The 25,632-nt window shown below is 46.7% G+C and overlaps 1 protein-coding gene across 6 annotated transcripts in view; it reads left to right on the top strand.

Moving 5' to 3' along the window:
- The window catches only part of dysf (dysferlin, limb girdle muscular dystrophy 2B (autosomal recessive)), a 377,035-nt gene that overhangs the window by 181,679 nt on the left and 169,724 nt on the right, over positions 1-25,632 (top strand). For all 6 annotated transcript variants that reach the window (XM_072577935.1, XM_072577982.1, XM_072577963.1 and 3 more), the window contains 5 exons: positions 1,984-2,115; positions 10,225-10,391; positions 11,427-11,541; positions 19,567-19,672; positions 24,744-24,886. In XM_072577935.1, the coding sequence (XP_072434036.1) occupies positions 1,984-2,115; positions 10,225-10,391; positions 11,427-11,541; positions 19,567-19,672; positions 24,744-24,886 (663 nt within the window). The remainder of the gene's footprint in view (positions 1-1,983; positions 2,116-10,224; positions 10,392-11,426; positions 11,542-19,566; positions 19,673-24,743; positions 24,887-25,632) is intronic.

The following is a 25,632-nucleotide window of genomic DNA, read 5'->3' as shown; positions in this document are numbered from 1 at the left end:
GGATTCGTTTAAGAAAGAGTTGGATAGAGCTCTCAAAGATAGTGGAATCAAGGGTTATGGAGATAAGGCAGGAAGAGGATACTGATTAGGAATGATCAGCCATGATCATATTGAATGGCGGTGCAGGCTAGAAGGGCTGAATGACCTACTCCTGCACCTATTGTCGATTATCTATTGTCTATTGTCTAAGATAGGAGCAAGAGGAGGCCATTCAGCCCTTCGAGCCTGCTCGAATAAGTTTGCTGATGATACCACCGTAGTCAGTCGAATCTCAGATAGCGACAAAACAGACTGCACCTGGAAGATGGAAGACCTGGAAAAATGGTGCACTGAGAACAACCTAGCTCTCTATGTCGGCAAAACCAAGGAACTCATTATTGACTTTCAGTGGAATGTTACCCATGCGCCTCTACACATTAACAGCACAGAGGTGGAATAGGTGGAGAGTGTCAAGCTCCTGGGATTGGTCATCCACAACAAGCTTTCTTGGACTCTTCATGTGGATGCACTGGTTACAAAGGCCCAACAATGTCTCTTCTTCCTCAGGCAGCTGAGGAAATTTGGCATGACGACGAATACCCTTGCCAACCATTATAGTTGTGCCATTGAGAGCATTCTGTTTGGATGTATCACTACCTGGTATGGTAACTGTACCATTCAAGATTGGAGACGGTTACAGAGAGTGGTGAACTCAGCCCAGACAATCACAAAGGCCAACCTCCCATCTATAGAATCCATCTACCAGACCGCTGTCAAGGAAAGGCCATCAGCATTCTCAGCCATCCATCCCCCCCGGCAATGTTTTTCTACAACCTCTACCATCGGGGAGAAGGTACAGAAGCCTGAACACATGCACCGGCCGGTTTCTACCCTACTGCTGTTGGAATACAGAATGGACTCACAAACTCTTAATATCTGCCTGAACCTCTTTTTGTTTTTGTCACTGTTTACCTATTATTTACTATCTATGCTACTTAACTCTGTGATCTGCCCGTATTGCTCGCAAGACAAAGCTTTTCACTCTGCCTCGGTACATGTGACAATAAATTCAATTCACCATTCCTCACGATCATGGCTGATTGTCCAACTCAATAGCCTCATCCTGCTTTCTCCCCATAACCTTTGATCCCATTCCCCCCAAGTGCAAAATTTAGCTTCCTCTTGAATACATTCAATGTTTTGGCATCAACTCCTTCCTGTGGTCATGAATTCCACAGGCTCACTGCTCTTTGGGTGAAGAAATGTCTCTCCATCTCTGTCCTAAATGGTCCAGCCTGAATACTCAGAATAAGAAGGATTTGAAGAGATATGAGCCAAACACAGGCAGTAGGGCTAGTTCAGTTTGGGATTACAGTTGGCATGGATGGGTTGGATCGAAGGGTCTGTTTCTGTGCTGTATGACTCTACGACTGTATTTGGATTTGAGGACCATGGGTTTTGATATATTGGAACAATGGGAATATGGGACTGACGAAATGCTATACTTTGATCCAATGGGTTGAATGGTTTCCTTCTGGGCAATAGTAACTCTCTGATTCCATAAATGTAGACTTACTTTGAAGATTGTGTGGTACCATGTGCCTTTAACCAGCTCGCTCCTTGGACAGATTCATCAGTGTATCAGAGTTTGGGAACTGAGGGCTGTGCCATATCAGCTGGAATTAGACAGAGATTGGGAATGGTATCTACTGGAATGAGACAGGGATTGGGGAGTGTACAGTATTGACTGGAATGAGACAGGGATTGGGGAGGGTACAGTATTGAGTAGAATGAGACAGGGATTGGGGAGTGTACAGTATTGACTGGAATGAGACAGGGATTGGGGAGGGTACAGTATTGAGTAGAATGAGACAGGGATTGGGGAGTGTACAGTATTGACTGGAGTGAGACGGGTTAAGCAGTGCCTTGGCCAGCGGTTTCCTATTGGTCTGTCTTTTGGTGTGTTTGTGTTTTGAGCTTCTCCACCCTGTCCTTTCTCCACAGCACCCGCGTAACAGCTCTAAGTTCGATAAGATCCCTGGCCAGGTCCGAGTGCGGATCTGGTTTGGATTGGCAGCGGATAACAAGGAATTTAACCAGTTCACTGAGGGCAAGTTGTCCGTGTTTGCAGAAACGGTAAGTCCCACTGGTTTCTGTGAGTGATCTATGTTAGTAACTGGTGTCTTCCTCAGTTTCCCCGGTTTGTGATACCTAACAGGGAATGTCATATTCTAACATTACCTGGGCTAATACATATTGTATTCTAACGTGGCCCACGGTACTCATTAGGATGGAGAATCATCCAGACTAGTAAGTGTGATGTTCTTGAAAGCCTTGATTGTGAATGATTTGTTCTAATGTGGTATGAGTTAAGAATTGATTGACTTGATCTGTATGGACTTCAGTAAGCTGTTCGACAAGGGTCCCCATGGTAGACTGATGGGCAACTTTAGATATCATGGAATACAGGGAGAACTAACCTTTTGGATGCAGAACTGGCTCAAAGATAGGAGTCAGAGGGTGGTGGTGGAGGGTTGTTTTTCAGACTGGAGGCCTGTGACCAATGGAATGCCACAAGGATCGGTGCTGGATCCACTACTTTTCATCATTTATATAAATGATTTGGATGCGAGCATAAGAGATAAAGTTAGCAAGTTTGCAGATGACACCAAAATTGGAGGTGTAGTAGACAGCGAAGAGGGTTACCTCAGATTACAACAGGATATTGATCTGATGGGCCAATGGGCTGAGAAGTGGCAGATGGAGTTTAATTCAGATAAATGCGAGATACTGTTTTTTGGAAAGGCAAATCAGAGCAGGACTTATACACTTAATGGTAAAGTCCTGGGGAATGTTAGTGAACAGAGTGCTGGTTCATAGTTGCTTGAAATTGGAGTCGAAGCTAGACAGGATAGTGAAGAAGGCGTTTGGTATGCTTTCCTTTATTGGTCAGAGTATTGAGTACAGGAGTTGGGAGGTCATGTTGCGGCTGTACAGGACATTGGTTTGGCCACTCAGGGAATATTGCATAAAATTGTGTTTTTTCTTCTATTGGAAGGATGTTGGGAAACTTGCAAAGGTTCAGAAAAGATTTACAAGCATGTTGCCAGGGTTGGAGGATTTGAGCTGAACAGACTGGGGCTGTTTGCTGTTGAGCATTAGAGACTGAGAAGTGACCTTATAGAGGTTTATAAAATTATGAGGGGCATGGATAGAATGATTAGACAAGGACTTTTCCCCTGGGTGAGGGAGTCCAATGCTAGGGGGCATAGGTTTAGGGTGAGAGGGGAAAGATTTAAAAGGGACCTAAGAGGCAACCTTTTCATGTAGAGAATTATGCGTGTATGGAATGAGCTGCCAGAGGAAGTGGTGGAGGCTAGTACAATTACAGCATTTAAAAGGCATCTGGATGGGTATATGAATTGGAAGGGTTGAGAGGGATATGGGCCGGGTGCTGGCAAATGGGACTAGATTAATTTAGGATATCTGGTCAGCATGAACGAGTTGGACCGAAGGGTCTGTTTTCATTCTGTATACATCGGTGACTCAATGACTCTCAGATAGAACAGAACAGTATAACACAGTTGTGTTGATGTTGTGCTGGCCTTTTATCCTACTCTAAGATCAGACTAACCGACATAAACTTCATTGTCCTATCTTCCATGTGCCTTTCCAAGAGTTGCTTAAATGTCCCTAATGTCTCTGACTCTACTACCACCGCTGGCAGTGAATTCCCCACACCCCCCACTCTCTGTGTAAAGAACCTACCTCTAACATCTCCCCTGTACCTTCCTCCAATCACTCTTAAAAGTATGCCCCCCTCGTGATAGCCATTTCTGTCCTGGGAAAACGTCTCTAGCTATCCACTCTATCTATGTCTCTCAACATCTTGTCTATCTCTATCAAGTTGCCTCTCACCTTTCTTTGCTCCAATGAAAAAAGCCCAAGCTCCCTCAACCTTTCTTCATAAGACATGCCCTCCAATCCAGGCAGCAACGTGGTAAATCTCCTATACACACTCCCTAAAACTTCCACATCCTTCCTCTCATGAGGTGACAATAACTGAATACAATATTCCAAGTGTGGGTTAACCAGGTCTCCATAGAGCTGCAGCATAGCCCTGCAGATCTGCTAATGAAAACCAACACACCATTCACCTTCTTAACAACCCTGTAAACCTGGGTGGCAACTTTGAGGGATGTATGAAAGTGGACCCCAAGATCCCTCTATTCCTCTACACTGCCTTTAACCCTGTATTCTACATTCAAATTCGACTATCCACCGTGAACAACTTCACACTTTCCAAGTTGAACTCCATCTGCCAATTCCCAGCCCAGCTCTGCATCCTGTCAATGTCCTGTTGCAACCTACAACAGCCTTCCACACTATCCACAACTCCACCAGCCTTCGTGTCATTGGCAAACTTACTAACCCACCCTTCCACTTCCTCGTCCAAATCACTTATACAATTCACAAAGAGCAGAGGTCCCAGAACCGATCCTTGTGGAACACCACTGGTCACTGAGCTCCAGGTTGAATACTTTCCATCTACTACCACCCTCTGTCTTCTATGGGTCAGCCAGTTCTGTAGCCAGACAGTCAAATTTCCCTGTATCCCAGACCTCCTTACTTTCTGAATGAGCCTACCATGGGGAACCTTATCAAACACCTTGCTAAAATCCATTTACACCACATCCACTGCTCTACCTTCATCAATGTGTTTTATCACATCCTCAAAGAACTCAATAAGGTTCGTGAGACATTACCTGCCCCTCATAAAGCTGCTCCTTGGATGCTGCCTGAACTGCTGAGTTTTTCCAGCACCACTAATCCAGAATCTGGTTTCCAGCATCTGCAGTCATTGTTTTTACTTCATAAAGCCATGCTGACTATCTCTAAACAAACTATGGCTTTCCAAATAATCATAAATTCTGTCTCTCAGAATCCTCTCCAACAATTTGCCCACCACTGACGTAAGACTGACCAGTCTGTAATTCCCAGGATTATCCCTATTCCCTTTCATGAACAAAGGAATAACATTTGCCACCCTCCAATCATCTGGTGCTATTCCAGTGGACAGTGAGGACGCAAAGATCATCGTCAAAGGTGCAGCAATCTCTTCCCTCACTTCCTGTAGTAACCTCAGGTATATCCTTATGTTTTTCAAAATTTTCAGCACGTCCTTCTCCTAAACAGCAACCTGTTTGAACATATCGGTCTGTTTCACTCTGTCCTCAGAAATATTAAGATCTCTCTTAGTAGTGAATATTGAAGTTAAGCACTCATTAAGGCCCTCCCTTACTTCCTCTGACTCCAGGCACAAGTTGTCTCCACTATCCCTGCTTGGGCCTACCCTCACTCTGGCCATTCTCTTGTTCCTCACATAAGTGTAGAATGCCTTAGGATTTTCTTTAATCCTACTCACTAAAGATTTTTCATGCCCCCTTCTAGCTCTCCTAAGTCCATTCTTCAGTTCCTTTCTGGTTCCCTTGTAACCCTCTAGAGCCCTGTCTGATCCTTGCCTCTTTAACCTTAGGTAAGCTTCCTCTTCCTCTTTACTAGATGTTCCACATCCCTTGTCACCCAAGGTTCCTTCACCCTACCATCCCTTCCTTGCCTCAGTGGGACAAACCTGTCCAGCACGATCAGCAAGTGCTTCCTAAACAACCTCTTATGCATTTCCTGGAGAACATCTGCGCCTAATTTAGCTGACCCCAGTTCCTGCCTGAAAACATTGTAATTCCCCCTCCCCCAATTAAATACTTTCCCATACTGTCTGCTCCTATCCCCCTCCATGACTATAGTAAAGGCCAGGGAGTTATGATCACTATCACTGAAATGCTCTCCCACCAAAAGATCTGACACCTGTCCTGGTTCATTGCCAATCACCAAATCCAATATGGCCTCCACTCTAGTCAGCTTATTGACATATAGCATCAGGAACCCTTCCTGGACACACCTGACGAAAACTGCTCCATCCAAACTATTTGAACGAAGGAGGTGACAATCAATATTAGGGAAGTTGAAGTCATCCATGACAACAACCCTATTACTTCTGCATCTTTCCAAAATCTGCCTCCCAATCTGTTCCTCAGTGTCTCTGTTACTACTGAGGAAGGGGGGGGCGGATGGGGGGGGGGCGGGGGGTCTGTAAGAAACTCCCAATCGAGTGACTGCTCCTTTCCTGTTTCTGACTTCCACCCAGACTGACTGTGGACAAACCCTCCTCGATGACCTTCCTTTCTGCAGCTGTGATACTATCTCTGATTAGCAATGCCACTCCCCCACCTCTTTTACCCCAACACCTATTCCTTTTGAACCCGTGGAACATCCAACAACCATTCCTGCCCCTGTGATATCCAAGTCTCCGTAACGGCCACAACATTGTAGCTCCAAGTACTGATCCTTGCTCTGAGTTCATCACCCTTAATCCTAACACTTCTGTTGTTGTGGTTCTGTTCGCCGAGCTGGGAATTTGTGTTGCAGACGTTTCGTCCCCTGTCTAGGTGACATCCTCAGTGCTTGGGAGCCTCCTGTGAAGCGTTTCTGTGCTGTTTCTTCTGGCATTTATAGTGGTTTGTCTCTGCCGCTTCCGGTTGTCAGTTCCAGCTGTCCGCTGCAGTGGCCGGTATATTGGGTCCAGGTCGATGTGTTTGTTGATAGAGTCTGTGGATGAGTGCCATGCCTCTAGGAATTCCCTGGCTGTTCTCTGTTTGGCTTGCCCTATAATGGTAGTGTTGTCCCAGTCGAATTCATGTTGCTTGTCATCTGAGTGTGTGGCTACTCAGGATAGCTGGTCGTGTCGTTTCGTGGCTAGTTGGTGTTCGTGTATACGGATCGTTAACTGTCTTCCTGTTTGTCCGATGTAGTGTTTTCTGCAGTCCTTGCATGGGATTTTGTACACTACATTAGTTTTGATCATGTTGGGTATCAGGTCCTTTGTTCTGGTGAGTTGTTGTCTGAGCGTGGCTGTTGGTTTGTGTGCTGTTATGAGTCCTAGTGGTCGCAGTAGTCTGGCTGTCAGTTCAGAAATGCTCCTAATGTATGGTAGTGTGGCTAGTCCTTTGGGTTGTGGCATGTCCTCGTTCCGTTGTCTCTCCCTTAGGCATCTGTTGATGAAATTGCGGGTATCCATTTTTGGCGAATACTTTGTATAGGTGTTCCTCTTCCTCTTTTTGTAGTTCTGGTGTACTGCAGTGTGTTGTGGCTCTTTTGAATAGAGCCCTGATGCAACTTCGTTTGTGTGTGTTGGGGTAGTTGCTTTCATAGTTTAGCACTTGGTCTGTGTGTGTGGCTTTCCTGTAAACCTTTGTGGTGAATTCTCCGTTCGGTGTTCTCTGTACCATCACGCCTAGGAATGGGAGTTGGTTGTCCTTTTCTTCCTCTCTAGTGAATCGGATTCCTGTGAGTGTGGCGTTGATGATCTGGTGTGTGTTCTCTATTTCTGTGTTTTTAATTATTACAAAGGTGTCATCCACGTATCTGACCCAGAGTTTGGGTTGAATTTGTGGTAAGACTGTTTGTTCTAACCTTTGCATTACCACTTCTGCTATGAGTCCAGAGATGGGTGAGCCCATGGGTGTGCCATTGATTTGTTCGTATATTTGGTTGTTGAATGTAAAGTGTGTTGTGAGGCACAAGTCCAGTAGTTTGAGTATGCCGTCTTTGTTGATAGGTTCAACGTCCTGTTGTCTGTTATGTCTGTCCAGCAGGTTGGCTATTGTTTCTCTGGCTAGGGTTTTGTTGATGGAGGTGAACAGTGTCGTTACATCGAATGAGACCATAGTTTCTTCCTTGTCTATGTGTATATTTCTGATGATGTCCAAGAATTCCTGTGTCGATTGTATAGATTGTCTGGATCTGCTGATCAGGTGTTTCAGTTTCTGCTGTAGTTCTTTGGCCAGTTTGTGTGATGGTGTCCCTGGTAGTGATACTATGGGTCTGAGTGGGATGTCTGGTTTGTGCACTTTGGGTAGTCCATAGAATCTGGGGGTGTTGTTGCTTACAGGTTTCATTCTTTGTAGATCAGACCTGGTTATCTGTCCGTTTTTTTGTAGATTCCTCAGTGTGTTTATCCTATTGGTGAGCTGTGGGGTGGGGTCAAACTCCCTCTTTTGGTAGGTGTTGGTATCTGCAAGTAGTTGTGCTTTTTGCATGTACTCTGCTTTGTCCGGGATGACCGTCATTCTGCCTTTGTCTGCTGGTAGTATGGTTATGTTCTTATCGTTTCTTAGTGATTTTATTGCTTCCCTCTCCTTGGTGTTGAGGTTATGTGTTTGTTTTTTTCTTGTTATCAGCGGTACGATACTTTGTCTCACAGTTTGTTGTGTCTCTTCTGTCAGTCCATTGTTCCTGAGTGTACATTCTAGTGCTGCTAGGAAGTCTGCTGTCTTGGCGTCCCTGTGGTAGTAGTTGAGTCCCTTGGCCAGTATTGTTCTTTCCGTGTCTGTGAGCTGTCTGTGGGAGAGGTTTCTAACCCAGGAGTGTGTTGTGGTGTCCTCTCTGTTGTGTGTTAGTTTGGCCATTTTTTCTTTTAGTGCCGTTTTTTTGCGGTGTGTGGTCCTGTTCTGTCCTATGGTGACGGCCTGTTCTTTGGTCCGGGTCCATTCTTGATTGGTGGTTTTTGAAATTAACGATTTTTGGCGCACAATTTCTTGTCTGTATTTGTGTAGTCTGCTGTGAGCGTCTGTAATCATTACCTGGATCATCCTGAATCCGTTCTGTCTGGCTGTGTCCCTGGCTTGTGGATTGTTGACTGGTGGTCTGTATCTGACACATGGTGGAAGGATTCGATTCTTTCGGCATTCATGCAGGAACCGGAGTTGTTCGTATGTGGCGCTTAGGCGGTTGGCACAGGATTCCCACTTCCTGGCTTGTCTTAGCATCTCTCGCCCGTAGTTGTTCAAAGTTTGGGAGAAGATTTGTAGCTCGGGTGCTCGTTGTTGTGGTTCTGTTTGCCGAGCTGGGAATTTGTCTTGCAAACGTTTCGTCCCCTGTCTAGGTGACATCCTCAGTGCTTGGGAGCCTCCTGTGAAGCGCTTCTGTGCTGTTTCTTGCATTAAAATAGACACAGTTCAACCCATCCCACTGACTGTACATTTGCCCTATCAAGTGTGTATCCCTCCTTACAGACTCTGTGCAAACTGTGTCTGGCTGTTCACTACCTACTCCATCATCTGATCCATAGTTTAGGTTCCCACCTCCCCGCCAATCTCGTTTAAACCCTCCCTAGGAGCTCTAGCAAACCTGGCAAAGATATTCTCGAATAACCCGGACAGTAAATGCAGTGTTTGCAAATGACTTGGCATGCCATTTTTATTTCCTGGATCATTTGGATTTGCAAATAGCGTGTTCTAGAGGAGATTGGGTATGAATATCTTGAATTTGAGAGTATGCTGAGACAGCACGTGTGCTCTAGAACGTCCAGCATTGCATTCTGGAACAACGGTACAAGAGACTGAGTGCACCTGTAAGTGTACAGTGACCCGGGCTAGCTGTATTTGTATTCTCAAACAAGTAGAAACGTTCAACAGTATGTTCTAGAATAACTTTGGGGTAGTCCATGCTTTGCTGTAGAATATTAGATTTTAATGGATGTGTTCTAGGATAACATGGGGTGCTGATAGTGTGCCCTCGGCTGGCCAGGGGACAGTTTGTTCTGGAGTGTACCACGATAGTACATCTTGCAATCTAGAACAAAGTCAGAAGTCACACGACACCAGGTTATAGTCCAGCAGGCTTATTTGAAATCACCCTGACGAAGGGGCAGTGCTCTGAAAGCTTGTGATTTAAAGTAAACCTGTTAGACTATCACCTGGTGTCATGTGACTTCTGACCTTGTCTACCCCAGTCCAACACTAGGCCCCTCTACATCAGTCTAGAGCAACACGATGCAGTGTTGTCCCAGCCTGATTTGGGATAGTGAAACCTAAATTATTGTAAATGTTTGCACTTTGCTCCTCTTGCCTAGCTCCTGTACCAGAGCAGGGGAGTATTTTTTAGAATCACTTGTGGGACAGGGGTGTCGTTGGCTGACCAACATTTCTGGTCTGTCCATAATTGCCCCATAGAAGCAGCCAACTTTGTTATGGATGGTGTCAGGCTTCTTGAGTCTGATCAGGTTTCCATTTTTTGTGAAGCCTGTGCTTGGTAAGAGTTGATGCCCTCTGGGGTTTGGGTAACTTGGGGGCTGTGTAATCCCGGATGGGGGTGAATGAGGCTAATGGAGCTGTCTTCCTTGTGCAGTACGAAAACCAGACCAAGTTGGCCCTGGTCGGGAATTGGGGCACAACGGGCCTCACCTATCCCAAATACTCCGACGTCACCGGGAAGATCAAGCTCCCCAAGGATTCCTTCCGGCCGTCGGCAGGCTGGGCTTGGGCAGGAGACTGGTTCATCTCTCCTGAGAAAACGTGAGTGTGTGTTTCAGGTCTGGGTACAAGGGAGGGGTGCTGGGATTGAGAATGTGCAGCTTCGGCAATTTGAGCGTTTTTTGTTGCCACTTTCCAATTAAACGGAAGCTCTGACGGTGTACCATGGACGGACAGAGCAGGCCCTGCTGAGTTACCTGAGGCCTAAACACAGGGAAAGGGCCCTTCGGCCCATCGAGGGCTCACTGTTCACGTGCAAAGTGCTCCCTTGAGCGTTAATGGGTGACATTCTAGTCAAAAGGTTATGGGATCAAGTCCCACAGCAGATCCTGCACACGAGCTGATGTGGTCCTGAGGCACTCCAAAGGCACTGTCATTGCGAATGAGTTGTTAAACCATGGCTCCTGTCTACCCGTCTTGAGTGAGCATTGTCTTGGAGGATGGGGTAGGGTTATTCCCAGTATCCCAACCAGTATTGACCCCACCATGGAAAAGCAGAAATGCCAGCTGTCGTGTTATGACCCTGTCCTGCTTTCTTGGGATCTTGCTGTGCATTTGTCGACTCCTGCACTTGCCACAGTGAAGGCACCTCAAGAGTTGTTTCATGGGTTATGAAGCTCTTGAAGGCATTATCGAGAGGGGCATCCTTGCTGTCCTGTTCCGTGGGATCACTCTCCCCTCCCACCCACTTCAGCCCACCCCAAGAAGAGGTCACTTGGTCAGAATTGATCAGTTGCATTGCTATCATCCCAAGAGTGATCCAGAGAGTCTCTGCTAACCTCTGACCAAGGGACGGAGCCTGAGTCCATGCAGAAGGAGCTGTCACTAATTATATTATTGACTCATACAAGCACGAATTCCCACATCACCCAGGGGTAGTGCAATGTCTTTGTTGCTGGAGTCCCATGATCTGAATTTCTAAAGAGTATGGTTGTTGCAGTCTTCAGTTTGGTCTCTGTTATCCTGATAGCCCTATTGCCCCCATTAATACCCACTGGCCCTTGGCTGTGGTTACTGGGTCGATGAGGGTAAGGGAATAGAACACTTTAACATATTTCGGGGCATTCTGATTTACAGGTTGCTGTACGATGTGGATGCTGGTCACATGACCTTTGTTGAGGAAGTGTTTGAAAATCAGGCCCGGTTGCCAGGGGGACAGTGGATCCAAATGACTGAGGCCTACACTGATATAGTAAGTACCCTCATGGAATGATGGCAAAAAGAGGCCATTCATCATGTTTGTACCCAAAGGGCAGCTTAAGTGGAGCCTAATTAGACCCGCTCCCTTTTGTTCTTACTGCACAGAATCATTGCAAGGCAAGAGGAGGCTATTCAGCCCACCACCTACAGTGTGGGGGCAAGCCATTTGGCCCATCAAGTCCACACTGACCCTCCAGAGAGAGTCCCACATCCTAGCCCTTCAACCCCACATTTCCCATGACTAACCCAACTAACCTGCACATCCCCGGACACTATGGGCAATTTCACATGGCCAATCCATCCTAACCCGCACATTCTTTGGACTGTGGGAGGAAGCCCATGCAGATACTGGGAGAACATGCAAGCTCCACATAGACAGTCACCCAGGCCTGGAATCAAAAGCTAGCCCTTGGCACTGTGAGGCAGCTGTGCTAACCACTCAGCCCTTCCACGACTGCACTTGCTTTCTGATGGACGGATCTTCACTAATCACTTTGGACTTTGTGCCTCCTCTCATTTCACAAGTGCCAGCATTTTCTCCCATCCAGATCCGTCAGCCTGGACCCCTCATGGTTAACATAGAACATAGAACATTACCGCGCAGTACAGGCCCTTGGGCCCTCAATGTTGCGCCAACCTGTCATACTAATCTGAAGCCCATCCCACCTACACTATTCCATGTACGTCCATATGCCTGTCCAATGACGACTTAGAACATAGAACATAGAACATAGAACAATACAGCACAGAACAGGCCCTTCGGCCCACGATGTTGTGCCGAACTTCTATCCTAGATTAAGCACCCGTCCATGTACCTATCCAAATGCCGCTTAAAGGTCGCCAATGAATCTGACTCTACCACTCCCTCGGGCAGCGCATTCCATGCCCCCACCACTCTCTGGGTAAAGAACCCACCCCTGACATCTCCCCTATACCTTCCACCCTTCACCTTAAATTTATGTCCCCTTGTAACACTCTGTTGTACCCGGGGAAAAAGTTTCTGACTGTCTACTCTATCTATTCCTCTGATCATCTTATAAACCTCTATCAAGTCACCCCTCATCCTTCGCCGTTCCAACGAGAAAAGGCCGAGAACTCTCAACCTATCCTCGTACGACCTACTCTCCATTCCAGGCAACATCCTGGTAAATCTTCTCTGCACCCTCTCCAAAGCTTCCACATCTTTCCTAAAGTGAGGCGACCAGAACTGCACACAGTACTCCAAATGTGGCCTAACCAAAGTCCTGTACAGCTGCAACATCACCTCACGACTCTTGAATTCAATCCCTTAAACTTGATGAATCTACTACCATTGCAGGCAAAGCATTCCATACCCTTACTACTCTCTGAGTAAAGAAACTACCTCTAACATCTGTCTTATGTCTATCTCCCTTCACTTTAAAGTTATGTCCCCTCTTGTTTGCTGTCCCCATACTTGGAAAAAGGCTCTCCCTGTCCACCCTATCTAACCCTCTGATTATCTTGTATTAAGTTACCTCTCAACCTTCTTCTCTGTAACGAGAACAGCCTCAAGGCCCTCAGCCTTTCCTCGTAAGACCTTCCCTCCATACCAGGCAACATCCTGGTAAATCTCTGCACCCTTTCCAAAGCTTCCACTTCCTTCCTGTAATGCGGTGACCAGAACTGTACAATACACTCCAAGTGTGGCCGTACCAGAGCTTTGTACTGTTCTGAAATACTTCAATCAGACCTCCCTCTTGGCGTTCTGCACTGCAAGGAAAACAGTTCCAACCACTCCGTTTCCACCTTCACAACCAAATCTTCTCAATCCTGGAACCATTCTCGTAAATCGCTTCTGCACGGTCTCTGATGTCTTCATATCACCCCGTACACAGTATGGGGTGGCGGGGGGGGGGGGGGGGGGGGAGGTTGAGCAAGTCTCTTGTACAAGTTCAACATGCCCTTCCTGCTCTCGTTCTCCAAGCCTCTATTAATAAAGCCGACAACGCCATGTGGTTTATGAAGTGCTCTCTCAATCTTTGCTGCCACCCTCAGTGATCTGTGCACTCTGGCTCCCTCTGTGCCTTTTGGAATTGTCTTTCCGCCCCTTTCTTCAATTCTCACTGCCAAGTAACCGTCGCATTTTTTTCTTTCTCCCATTCCCTTTGAAGATGAATTTCAGGTGAGGTCCCAACAACATGTTGAGTCACGGCTCATCTCCTCACCAGATCTTTTGCCTATCCATGTCACCTGGTAGCGGAACCTCCTGCTTTCCCCCCGTTCCACGCCATGAAAATCCCAGGACAACACTATGAACATAAGAGCAGAAATAGTCCATTCAGCCCATCGAGTCTGCTGTGCCATTCAATGAGAACCATACCTTAGGGAGGATGAGTACAATGCAGGTTTACAAGGATGATACCGGGAATTCAGGGGTTAAGTTATGCAGAGAGATTAGACAAATTAGGCCTTTATTCCCTTGAATTTAGAAGGTTAAGGAGAGATCTGATCGAGGTTTTCAAAATATTAACAGGGAAGGATAGGGTAGATAAAGATAGACTATTTCAACTGGATGAAGATTTGTGTGTGTGGTATAGTAGCTCAGTGGTTAGCACTGCTGCCTCACAACACCAGGGACTTGGGTTCGATTGACTGTCTGCATGCTCTCCCCATGTCTGTGTGGGTTTCTTCCCACAATCCAAAGACGTGCAGTTTAGGTGAATCGGTCATGCTAAGTTGCCCAAAGTGTCAGGTATAAATATAGGGTAGGGGAATGGGCTACTCTTCGGAGGGTCGGTGTGGACGTGTTGGGCCAAAGGGCCTGTTTCCATGCTGTAGGGAGCCTAATCTCACTCCGGAACCAGGTGATGCAGTCTCAGGGCCAGGCCATTCAGGGGAGGTTTTAGGAAATACTTCTACGCACAAAGAGACATGGAGGTTTGGAACTCTCTTCCACAAACAATGGCCAATGCTAATTCAATCATCACTCTTCATTCTGAGAGAGACAAATTATTATTAAGCAAGGGATATGGGCCCAAGGCAGGCATATGAAGTTAGGCCAGAGAACGGCCATGGAATGACGCAGCAGTCTGGAGGGGCTGAATGGCCTACTCCTGTTCTAGTGTCCCTGTGTTCTGAGCGCATTGCTGGTCTGTTAATCCTGAACTCCACTTCAATTTACTTTGAACCCTTTCTGCTCTGAGGTGGACATCTCTAGATTGATTAGTTGCCCCAGGATGCTCCTCCTTCCCATGCATGCCAGTGGTATTCCATTGTCAGTGAGTCATTGAGATACTTAAGTGGTCCAGGTCTTCCACAATATGAAGCAAGTGTCTGTGACGGTGACCAAGACAACCACGTCGATTGCCATAAAAACCCATCAGGTTCACCAATGTCCTTTAGGGAAAAAAACTGCCATCCTCACCTGGTCTGGCCTATACGTGACTCCAGACCCACAGCAACGTGGTTGACTCAGTTTGGAAGAAGGGTCACTGGACCGGAACCATTGACTCTGCTTCCTCTCTCCCCAGATGCTGCCAGACCTGCTGAGTTTCTCCAGCAATTTTTGTTTGTGTTTCAGATCTCTGGCATTCCCAGATCCTTGGTTTTTCTTTTGGGTTGACTCTCAACGGCCTTTAGAAATGGCCCAGAAAGATCACTGAGTCCGAGGGTCATTAGGTCCAGGCGATAACTGTTGGCTTTGCCAGCAGTGTCTACATCCCATCGAAGAATAAAGAAAACAAAAGGCAGAGGGTGACCATTTCGCCCATCGCCTCTGTGCTGGCTCCTTTGAAGAGCGATCGCATTAAGTCCCGCAACCAACTTCACCCCCATCACCCGCATCATTTTCCCTCTAAGTATTTACCCAGTTCGTGGATTGTTTGTCCAATGATCTGTGGAATCCTTTACTACAGAGGGCTGGCTCATGAAGTATATTCGAGGCTGAGACCGACCGATTATTAATCAGGAAGGATATGGAGGGGAAAGGCAGTAAAGTGGGGTTTAGGGCTATCAGATCAGTTGCTATCTCACTGAATGTTGGAGCAGACTCGATGGGCTGAATGGCCTACGTCTGCTCCGATGGTGTTATTTCCTGAACTGAAAGGAAACATTCCATCACGCGGTGCATTCCAGATCTTCCCCATTCAGTACCAAAAGGTACTTGGCACCGAGGTTCATTTTGTTAATCTGCAGCCCCCTTTGTTGACATCACAGAGATTCAAATAGTTTTCCTCTATTGATTCTATCCCAAACCGTAACAATTTGAAACATCCCCACCACAACTTCGCATAGCTTTCTCTTGCTGTAATTCCTTAACCCTGGAACTATTCCAGTCACACTTTCGTGTAACCTTTCCAAAGTCTTCACCATCCTTCCCAAAGGGTGGATACAGTATCCCAGCTGAGGTAGCACAAATATTTTATATCAGAGTAATGTCATTTCCTTCCTTCTGTAATCACTATTCTACTCATAAAGCCGCAGGTCCTGTACTGATTTTATTTGTTCATCTTTAAAGGTTTGCACGTGGACGTTAAAGATTTGCATTGCAAAAGCTTTGGAAAGGAGGCAGTTTGGCCCCTCAAGTACCTGCTAGCCAAGAATGAGCTATTCATCCCCATTTTCCCAGTCTTGGTCCAAGCCCTGGGAGTGGTGGAACCCCAAGTGCAAAGGCTTTCTGCCTCTACCTCCCTTTTTGGAAACAAGCTCCAGACTCCAGGTACCACGCCCCCATCCCACCAAGTGAACCTCTTATTGACTCCCCTCTATTTGTTCTTTGCCACATTGCCCAGAGGTTGCTCAAAGTGGGAATGCAGCGTTCCAGACAAGAGGAGACTCTCCCACATCACTGGGCACTCTCTCTCATTAGAAGTAAAAACATCCCCTCTCACTTGGGTGACACAGGGGAAACCAAACCCTCCCAATCCCAGAGTTGATCCAAAAGTTTAATATTTTCTCAAAGGACCTAAAATTCCTGCAATTTATCTTTTTTATGATCCCAGGTTCTGTACTTAACTGCTCTCGTTAAAGGAGGCAATCACCTAATGGTGTTATCGCTAGACTGTTAACCCTGAGACCCCAGTCATACTCTGGGGACCTGGGTTTGAATCCTATTCCCATGGAAGTTGGATTCCATTTTTTAAAATCTGGCATTAACCGTTCGAGTGATGATCGCGAAACTGGTGTCAATTGTTGAGGAATATTGAGGGAAGGAAACTGCCATCTTTACCTAGTCTGGCCTATGTGTGACTCCAGACCTAGAGCAGTGCTGTTGACTCTTCACTGCCCTCTGGAGCAGTTAGGTATGGGAAATAAATGTTGGCCAAGCTAGAGTCGCCTCCATCGTATAAACAACTTTTTCAAAAGGCTCAGCAGTTATCAGAACTCCTTGGTGAGACTCACAATGCATTCCTCTCCCATCCCAATTGGCGATTGTCCCATCATCCTCTGCAAATGGAGCCAATCGTATTGTCTGAACAGATGCCATTTGCTCCCTTAACCATTTGGAATAGCAGAGCGCTGCTTGACCATCATTTTCAACCACGCCTTGAGCTGGAAACTGCTGAACCCATCGGAATTCATTGAGACAAAGATATCTGATTTGCAATGCAGAGAGACGCCAACAGCATGGGTTCAATTCCCACAGCAGCTGAAGTTACCATGAAGGACTCTCCTTCTCAACCTCTCCCCTCACCTGAGGTGTGTGGTGACCCTCAGGTTAAACCACCACCCGTCACCTCTCTCTAACGAGAGAACAGCCCTAATGCCCTGCAGGCCTGTGTCAATTTTTGGTTTGAATCATAGAGATGGACAGCACGGAAACAGACCCTTCGATCCAACCCGTCCATGCCAACCAGATATCCCAATCCAATCTAGTCCCACCTGCCAGCACCCGGCCCATATCCCTCCAAATCCTTCCTATTCATATACCCATCGAAATGCCTCTTAAATGTTGCAATTGCACCAGCCTCCACCACTTCCTCTGGCAGCTCATTCCATACACGTACCACCCTCTGCATGAAGAATTTGCCCCTTAGGTCTCTTTTATATCTTTCCCCTCCCCCCCTAAACCTATGCCCTCTAGTTCTGGACTCCCCCAGCCCAGAGAAAAAGATATTTATCCTATCCGTGCCCCTCATAATTTTGTAAACCTCTATAAGGTCACCCCTCAGCCACCGACGCTCCAGGTAAAACAGCCCCAGCCTATTCAGCCTCTCCCTATAGCTCAGATCCTCCAACCTTGGCAACATTCTTGTAAATCTTTTCTGAACCCTTTCAAGTTTCACAACACCTTTCCGATAGGATGGAGACCAGAATTGCACGCAATATTCCAACAGTGGTCTAACCAATGACTTGTACAACCGCAACATGACCTCCCAACTCCTGCACTCAATACTCTGACCGATAAAGAAAAACATACCAAACACCTTTTTCACTATCCTATCTACCTGCGACTCCACTTTCAAGGAGCTATGAACCTGCACTCCAAGGTCTCTTTGTTCAGCAACACTCCCTAGGACCTTACCATTAAGTGCATAAGTCCTGCTAAGATTTGCTTTCCCAAAATACAGCACCTCATTTATCTGAATTAAACTCCATCTGCCACTTCTCAGCCCATTGGCCCATCTGGTTCAGATCCTGTTGTAATCTGAGGTAACCCTCTTTGCTGTCCACTACATCTCCAATTTTGGTGTCATCTGCAAACTTACTAACTGTACCTCTTAGGCTCGCATCCAAATCATTTATGTAAATGACAAAAAGTAGTGGACCCAGCCCCGATCCTTGTGGCACTCCACTGGCCTCCAGTCTGAAAAGCAACCCTCCATCCTCTGTCTTCTACCTTTGCGCCAGTTCTGTATCCAAATGGTGAGCTCTCTCTGTATTCCATGAGATCTGACCTTGCAATCCAGTCTCCCATGTGGAACTTTGTCGAACGCCTTACTTAAGTCTATATAGACCACATCTACTGCTCTGCCCTCATCAATCTTCTTTGTTACTTCTTCAAAAAATTCAGTCAACTTTGTGAGACATGATTTCCCACGCACAAAGTCATGTTGACTATTCCTAATCAGTCCTTGCCTTTCCAAATACATGTACATCCTGTCTCTCAGTATTCCCTCCAACAACTTGCCCACCACCGAGGTCAGGCTCACCGGTCTATAGTTCCCTGGCTTTTCCTTACCACTTTTCTAAAACAGTGGCACTATGTTGGCCAACCTCCAGTCTTCCGGCACCTTACCTGTGACTATCCGATGATACAAATATCTCAGCAAGAGGCCCAGCAATCACTTCTCTAGCTTCCCACAGAGTTCTCGGGTACACCTGATCAGGTCCTGGGGATTTATCCACCTTTACCCGTTTCAAGACATCCAGCACTTCCTCCTCTGTAATATGGACATTTTTCAAGATGTCACCATCCACTTCCTCTGGGAGCTCATTCCATACACATACCACCCTCTGTGTGAAAATGTTGCCCTTCAGGTCCCTTTTTAATCTTTCCCCTCTCACCTCTTACCTTAAACCTATACCCTCTAGTTCTGAACTCCCCCACCCCAAGGAAAAGGCCTTGTCTATTTACCCTATCCATGCCCCTCATGATTTGATAAACCTCGATAAGGTCATCCCTCAGCCTCCGACGCTCCAGGGAATACAGCCCCAGCCTGTTCAGCCTCTCCCTATAGCTTAAACCCTCCAACCCTGGCAACATTCTTATAAATCTTTTCTGAACCCTTTCAAGTTTTGCAACATCTTTCCGATAGGAAGGAGACCAGAATTGCACGCAATATTCCAAATGTGGCCGAACCAATGTCCTGTACAGCTGCAACATGACCTCCTAATTCCTGTACTCGATGCTCTGACCAATAAAGGAAAGCATACCAAACACCTTCTTCACTATCCTATCTACCTATGACTCCACTTTAAAAGAGTTCTAAACCTGCACTCCAAGGTCTCTTTGCTCAACAACAATCCCAAGGACCTTACCATTAAGTGTATAAGTCCAGCTCTGATTTGTCTTTCCAAAACCATAGAATTGTAATTAAACTCCTTTCTATCGCAGAATGGAGAGAAAATGTTACCAAAGGATGATATCGAGTGTCCCATTGGCTGGAAATGGGAAGATGTGGAATGGTCCACTGACCTTAACCGAGCTGTGGATGAACAAGGTAGGTGTCGATACTCGGACAAAGCAAATTCATCTGGAATGTCTCCATAGGCATCATCCACTTTCCTTCATCCCTCAGTGGCAAAGTCCCGGACCTTCATGCTGTTGAAGTTGAAGCTGAATCAGGTCTTCTTCAACTCCAAATCATTCCATTCCAGAACCTCAAAGTCCATAACAGGTTTCCATGATTCTGGAAGATGCCCTGTAGATATTCACCAAGTCTCAACTTCCAACCCACTCCACTTCCATCTCAAAGGACAAGGGCAGCAGATACACCACCAGATTTGGAAATACATTGCCATTCCCTCACTGCCAATCCTTTTCTCATACTTCCTAGCTCCACGACAGGGATGGCAATAGTTCAAGAAGGCAGGTCACCGCCACCTTCTCCAGAGTGATTGGAGATGGGCAAAATATACTTCCTTGGAAACTGATACTCATATCCTTGTTTTTAAAGTCATAGAGTCATAGAGATGTACAGCATGGAAACAGACCCTTCGGTCCGACCTGTCCATGCCGACCAGATATCCCAACCCAATCTAGTCCCACTTGCCAGCACCCGGCCCATATCCCTCCAAACCCTTCCTATTCATATACCCATCCAGATGACTTTTAAATGTTGCAATTGTACCAGCCTCCACCACTTCCTCTGGCAGCTCATTCCATATACACCCTCTGCATGAAGAAGTTGTCCCTTAGGTCTCTTTTATATCTCTCCTTCTCACCCTAAACCTATGCCCTCTAGTTCTGGACTCCCCGACCCCAGGGAAAAAGACTTTGTCTATTTACCCTATCCATGCCCCACATGATTTTATAAACCTCTATAAGGTCACCCCTCAGCCTCCGACGCTCCAGGGATAACAGCCCCAGCCTGTTCAGCCTCTCCCTGTAGCTCAAACCCTCCAACACTGACAACATTCTTGTAAATCTTTTCTGAGCCCTTTCAAGTTTCACAATATCTTTCTGATAGGAAGGAGACCAGAATTGCATGCAAGCTTTATGGACTAGGCCAGCCCACTCAAAACATTCTTGAGCAGACAACCCAGACCATAGCTTTGCAATTTGTTTCGGTAAGTGTACAGTGAGAATTATCAGGAGTAAGTTAGCTAGGTTTACTACTAGGTTTTTAAAAAGACAGAAATTTAATCACAAAATTACACAATGAAACACAAAGAACAGAACAAAGAACCCCTACAGAACTCAATCTATCCAAACTAGACTTCATTATGCTTTTCCGAATACATACAACAGTCCCTGTAAGCAAACCCCCTTAAAAAATAGAACAGATGCTTATAGGTTGAAGTTAGAAGAGCAGAAGGAGGGAGAGAGTTTCCACACAGCCCACTGTTGAATTCCCAACTAATTCTGGATCAAACTGCTCAGCCAGAGAGCTGACCATTCCCCTTTCATTATACAGGGCCCTTCTAAAACATGACCACTTTGACCTGAAGTCTCACCTGTTTACATATAAACAAAAAAGGCCTCTCAATACCCTTTAATCTCTGTACTAAACTAGTCTAATCACCATCGGGAGTGGGGAGGGAAATAGATCTCTGGTGGTGGAGTCTGACTGTCAGTCTGGAGTCTGACTGGAAATGGCGGAGGATAATGTGCAGTATCCGGAGATTAGAACATAGAACAGAGAAAGGTACAGCACAGAACAGGCCCTTTAGCCCACGAAGTTGTGCCGAGGTTAAATCCTAACTTAAAATACAATAACTTAACCTACGCACCGCTCAACTCACTGCTATCCATATGCATGTCCAGCAGTCGTTTAAATGTCCCCAATGACTTCACTTCCACCATCACAGCTGGCAACACATTCCATGTATTCACAACTCTCTGTGTAAAGAACCTTCCTCTGATGTCTCCTTTATACCTCCCTCCTAATATCTTCAAACTATGACCCCTTGTACCAGTCAATCCTGCCCTGGGGAAAAGTCTCTGGCTATTGCCTCTATCTATTCCTCTCATTATTTTGTACACCTCGATCAGGTCTCCTCTCTTCCTCCTTCTCTCCAGAGAGTAAAGTCTGAGCTTATTCAACCTTTCTTCATAAGGTAAGCCCTCCAGTCCAGGCAGCATCCTGGTAAACCTTCTTTGCACCCTCTCCAAAGCCTCTGTATCTTTCCTATAGTAGGGAGACCAGAACTGGACACAATATTCCAAGTGTGGTCTCACCAGGGATTGTAGAGCTGTAGCAAAACCTCACGGCTCTTAAACTCGATCCCCCTGAAAGCCAAAACACCATATGCATTCTTAACAACCCTATGCACTTGGGTGGCAACTTTGAGGGATCTATGTACTTGCACGCCCAGATCCCTCTGCTTCCCCACACTATATACAGCATTCTAGTTCGACCTTCCAAAATACATCACTTCACATTTATCCAGGTTGAACTCCATCTGCCATTTCTCAGCCCAGCTCTGCATCCTGTCTATGTCGCGCTGCAGCCTGCAGTAGCCCTCTATACTATTGATGACACCTCCAACCTTTGTGTCATCTGCAAATTTACTAACCCACCCCTCAACCTCCTCATCCAAGTCATTTATGAAAATTACAAAGAGCAGAGGCCGAAGAACAGAGCCCTGTGGGACCCCACTCAACACCGACCTCCAGGCAGAATACTTTCCATCTACAGCCACTCTCTGCCTTCTGTCAGCCAGCCAATTCTGAATCCAGATAGCCAAATCTCCCTGTATCCCATACTTCCTGACTTTATGACTGAGCCTACCATGGGGAACCTTATCAAATGCCTTGCTGAAGTCTATATACACCACATCCACTGCTCAACCTTCATCAACCTGTCTTGTCACCTCTTCAAAGAACTCAATAAGATTTGTGAGGCATGACCTGCCCCTCACAAATCCATGCTGACTGCATTTAATCACATTATGCTTTGCCAAATAGTCATAAATCCTATCCCTCAGATTTCTTTCCAAAACTTTGCTGACCACAGACATAAGACTGACTGGTCTGTAATTGTCAGGGATTTCCCTATTCTCCTTCTTGAAAAGAGGAACAACATTCGCCTCCTTCCAATCCTCCGGTATGACTCCCGTGGAGAGTGAGGACAAATATCCTCACCAGTGGCTTAGCAACCTCCTTTCTCACTTCCCGGAGCAGCTTAGGATAAATCTGGTCTGGCCCTGGGGACGAATCAATCTTAATGTTTGCCAAAATTTCCAACTCATCAACTTCATCAATCTTGATCTGTTCAAGCCTGCATCCCAGCTCCTCAAAGTTCTTGTTCACAACAAGGTCCCTCTCCTTAGTGAAAAGCAAAGTCAAACACTCATTTCGGGCGTCCCCCTATCTGCTCAGACTCCACGCACGAGTTCCCTATGCTGTCCCTGATCGGCCCTACCTTCTCCCTGATCATTCTCTTATTCCTCACGTTTGGGTTCTCCCTAATCCTTCTTGCCAAGCCTTTTCCGTGCACCCTCCTGGCTTTCCTCAGTTCAATTCCGAGCTCCTTTCTAGTCAGCCTGTAATCCTCTAAAGCTGTGCTAGATCCTTGCTTCCTCCACTGTACATAAGCTGCCTCCTTTCTTTTGATGAGAAGCTCCTCTGTTCGCGTCATCCAACCTACCTCTTCTTGCCTGTCTCAGAGGAACAAATTTGTGCATCACTCGCAACAACTGCTCCTTAAACACAGTCTCCACATATCTGCTGTGCCCTTTCTGTGGAACAATTGCTCCCAGTCTGTACTTCTGAACTCCTGTCCGATCGTGTCGTAATTTCCTTTTCCCCAATTAAATATCTTCCCTCGGTAACTGCTCCTTTCCCTCTCCAAGGCTATGGTAAATGTGAGGCAGTTGTGATCACTGTCACCAAAGTGTTCTCCCACCGTGAGATCTGACACCTGTCCTGGCTCGTTGCTGAACATCAAATCCAAAATGGCCTCTCCCCTCGTCGGCCTGTCTACACACTGAGAAAGGAAACCCTCCTGAACACACCTGACAAAAACGGCACCATCCAAACCATCTGCATTAAGGAGGTTCCAGTCGATATTGGGAAAGTTGACATCACCCATAACAACAACCCTGCTACATCTGCATTTTTCCAGAATCTGCCCGCTCATGTGATCTTCAATCTCTCTACTGCTATTAGGGGGACTGTAGAAAACCCCTAGTGAGGTGGCTGCTCCCTTGCTGTTTCTAACTCCCACCCCCATACTGACTTAGTAAACAATCTTCCTCAACAACCTTTGTTTCTGTAGCTGTGATGCACTCTCTGATTAGCAATGCTACACCCCCCTCCTCTTTTTCCACCCTCCCTGTTCTTTTTAAACGTTCTAATCCCTGGAACATCCAGCAACCATTCCTGCCCCTGTGAAACCCACGTCTCCATTATGGCCACAACATCATAGCCCCAAAGTACTGATCCAGGCTCTAAGTTCGTCACTCTTATTTCGGACACTCCGTGTGTTACTGGGGTAGAATGTGAACAGCAGGGGGATTCTGTCCTTGTTGCAGTTGGAGAGGTGGGGTTCAAGGGTGGAGGTGCAGGAAGGGGCGGAGACATGTTGGGGGCACCATTGATCATGTGGGAGGGAAAATTGCAGTCCTCGAAATAGGAGGCAATCTTGGATGTTCTGGAGTGGAATTGCTCCTCCTGGGAGCAGATATGGTGGAGGCGGAGGAATTGGGAATAAGGAATGGCGTTTTTACAGGAGGCAGGGTGGGAGGAGGTTAGTCCAGGGAGCTGTGGGAGTCGGTGGGCTTGTAATAAATGTCCGTGTTGAGTCGGTCACCATTGGTGGAGATGGAGAGGTCCAGGAAGGGGAGGGAGGTGTCCGAGATGGTCCAGGTGAAATTGAGGTCAGGGTGGAAGGGGTTTGTGAAGTTGATGAACTGTTCAACCTCCTCGTGGGAGCACAGGGTGGTGCCGATACAGTCATCAATGTACCCCCCCGCCCCCCTTTCCCTGCACTTGGCCCATCACCTTGAATGTTGTTCCAAGGGGAATGGAGTGATTGGGGTGTAAGGGTGGCAGGGGTTGAGGGTGGAATTGTGGGTGGGGGATTGTTCCAGCTCTGATTTCCCCCTGTCATCTTTCCCTCTCCACAGGCTGGGAGTATGGATTCACCATCCCACCCGATCGGAAACCCAAGTCCTGGGCCCCGGCAGAGAAGATGTACCACACAAACAGACGGCGCCGTTGGGTCCGAATGCGCAGGAGGGACCTTCAACAGATGGACGCACTCCGCAAGGTGAGGCCGCTGGTGTTACACAGACTGGGGTGCGTTAACCGCAGAGAGTGGGGGCAGGGGAGGGTGCACAGTCCCCTTTATAGGAGTTCCTGGACCTCCCACATTGGGAGGCCAGTTTCCCAACTAGTAGAGAAGTTGGGAAGTGATGTTGCAGTTGTACAGGACGTTGGTGAGGTCTCACTTGGAGTATTGTGATCAGTTTTGATCACCTTGTTCTAGGAAGGGTGTTATTAAACTGGGAAGAGTGCAGAAGAAATTTACAAGGATGTTGCCAGGACCCAGCAGCCCAAGTTATAGGGAGAGGTTGGACAAGCTAGGACCTTTTTTCTTCAGAGCGTAGGAGACTGAGGGGGGATCTTATAGAAGTATAGAGGCCTGGATAGGGTGAATGCACTCAGTTTCTCCCAGGATTGGTGAAGCGAGAACTAAAGGGCATCAGTTTAAGGTTAGAGGGGAAAGAATAAAAGGGAACCTAGGGGAAACCTTTTATTACACAGAGGGTGGTACACATATGGAATGAGCTGCCAGGGGAAGTGGTTGAGGCAGGTACATTAACAACATTTAAAAGACAAATACATGGATAAGAAAGGATCAGAAGGATCTAGACCTAGTGCAGGGAAATGGGGTTAGCATGGGCGGACATTTTGATTGGCATGAACCACTTTAGGCCGAAGGGTGTAGAACTCTGTGCTGTAGGACTCTATGAGCCTCTTGGAGCAGCAATGGCAGGGGTTCCTTGGGGTAAT

Source organism: Chiloscyllium punctatum, chromosome 1 (assembly GCF_047496795.1).
Source record: "Chiloscyllium punctatum isolate Juve2018m chromosome 1, sChiPun1.3, whole genome shotgun sequence".
Classification (NCBI taxonomy): domain Eukaryota; kingdom Metazoa; phylum Chordata; class Chondrichthyes; order Orectolobiformes; family Hemiscylliidae; genus Chiloscyllium; species Chiloscyllium punctatum.
Note: the sequence above shows the minus strand (reverse complement) of the source record. Positions and strands in the feature narration are given on the sequence as shown.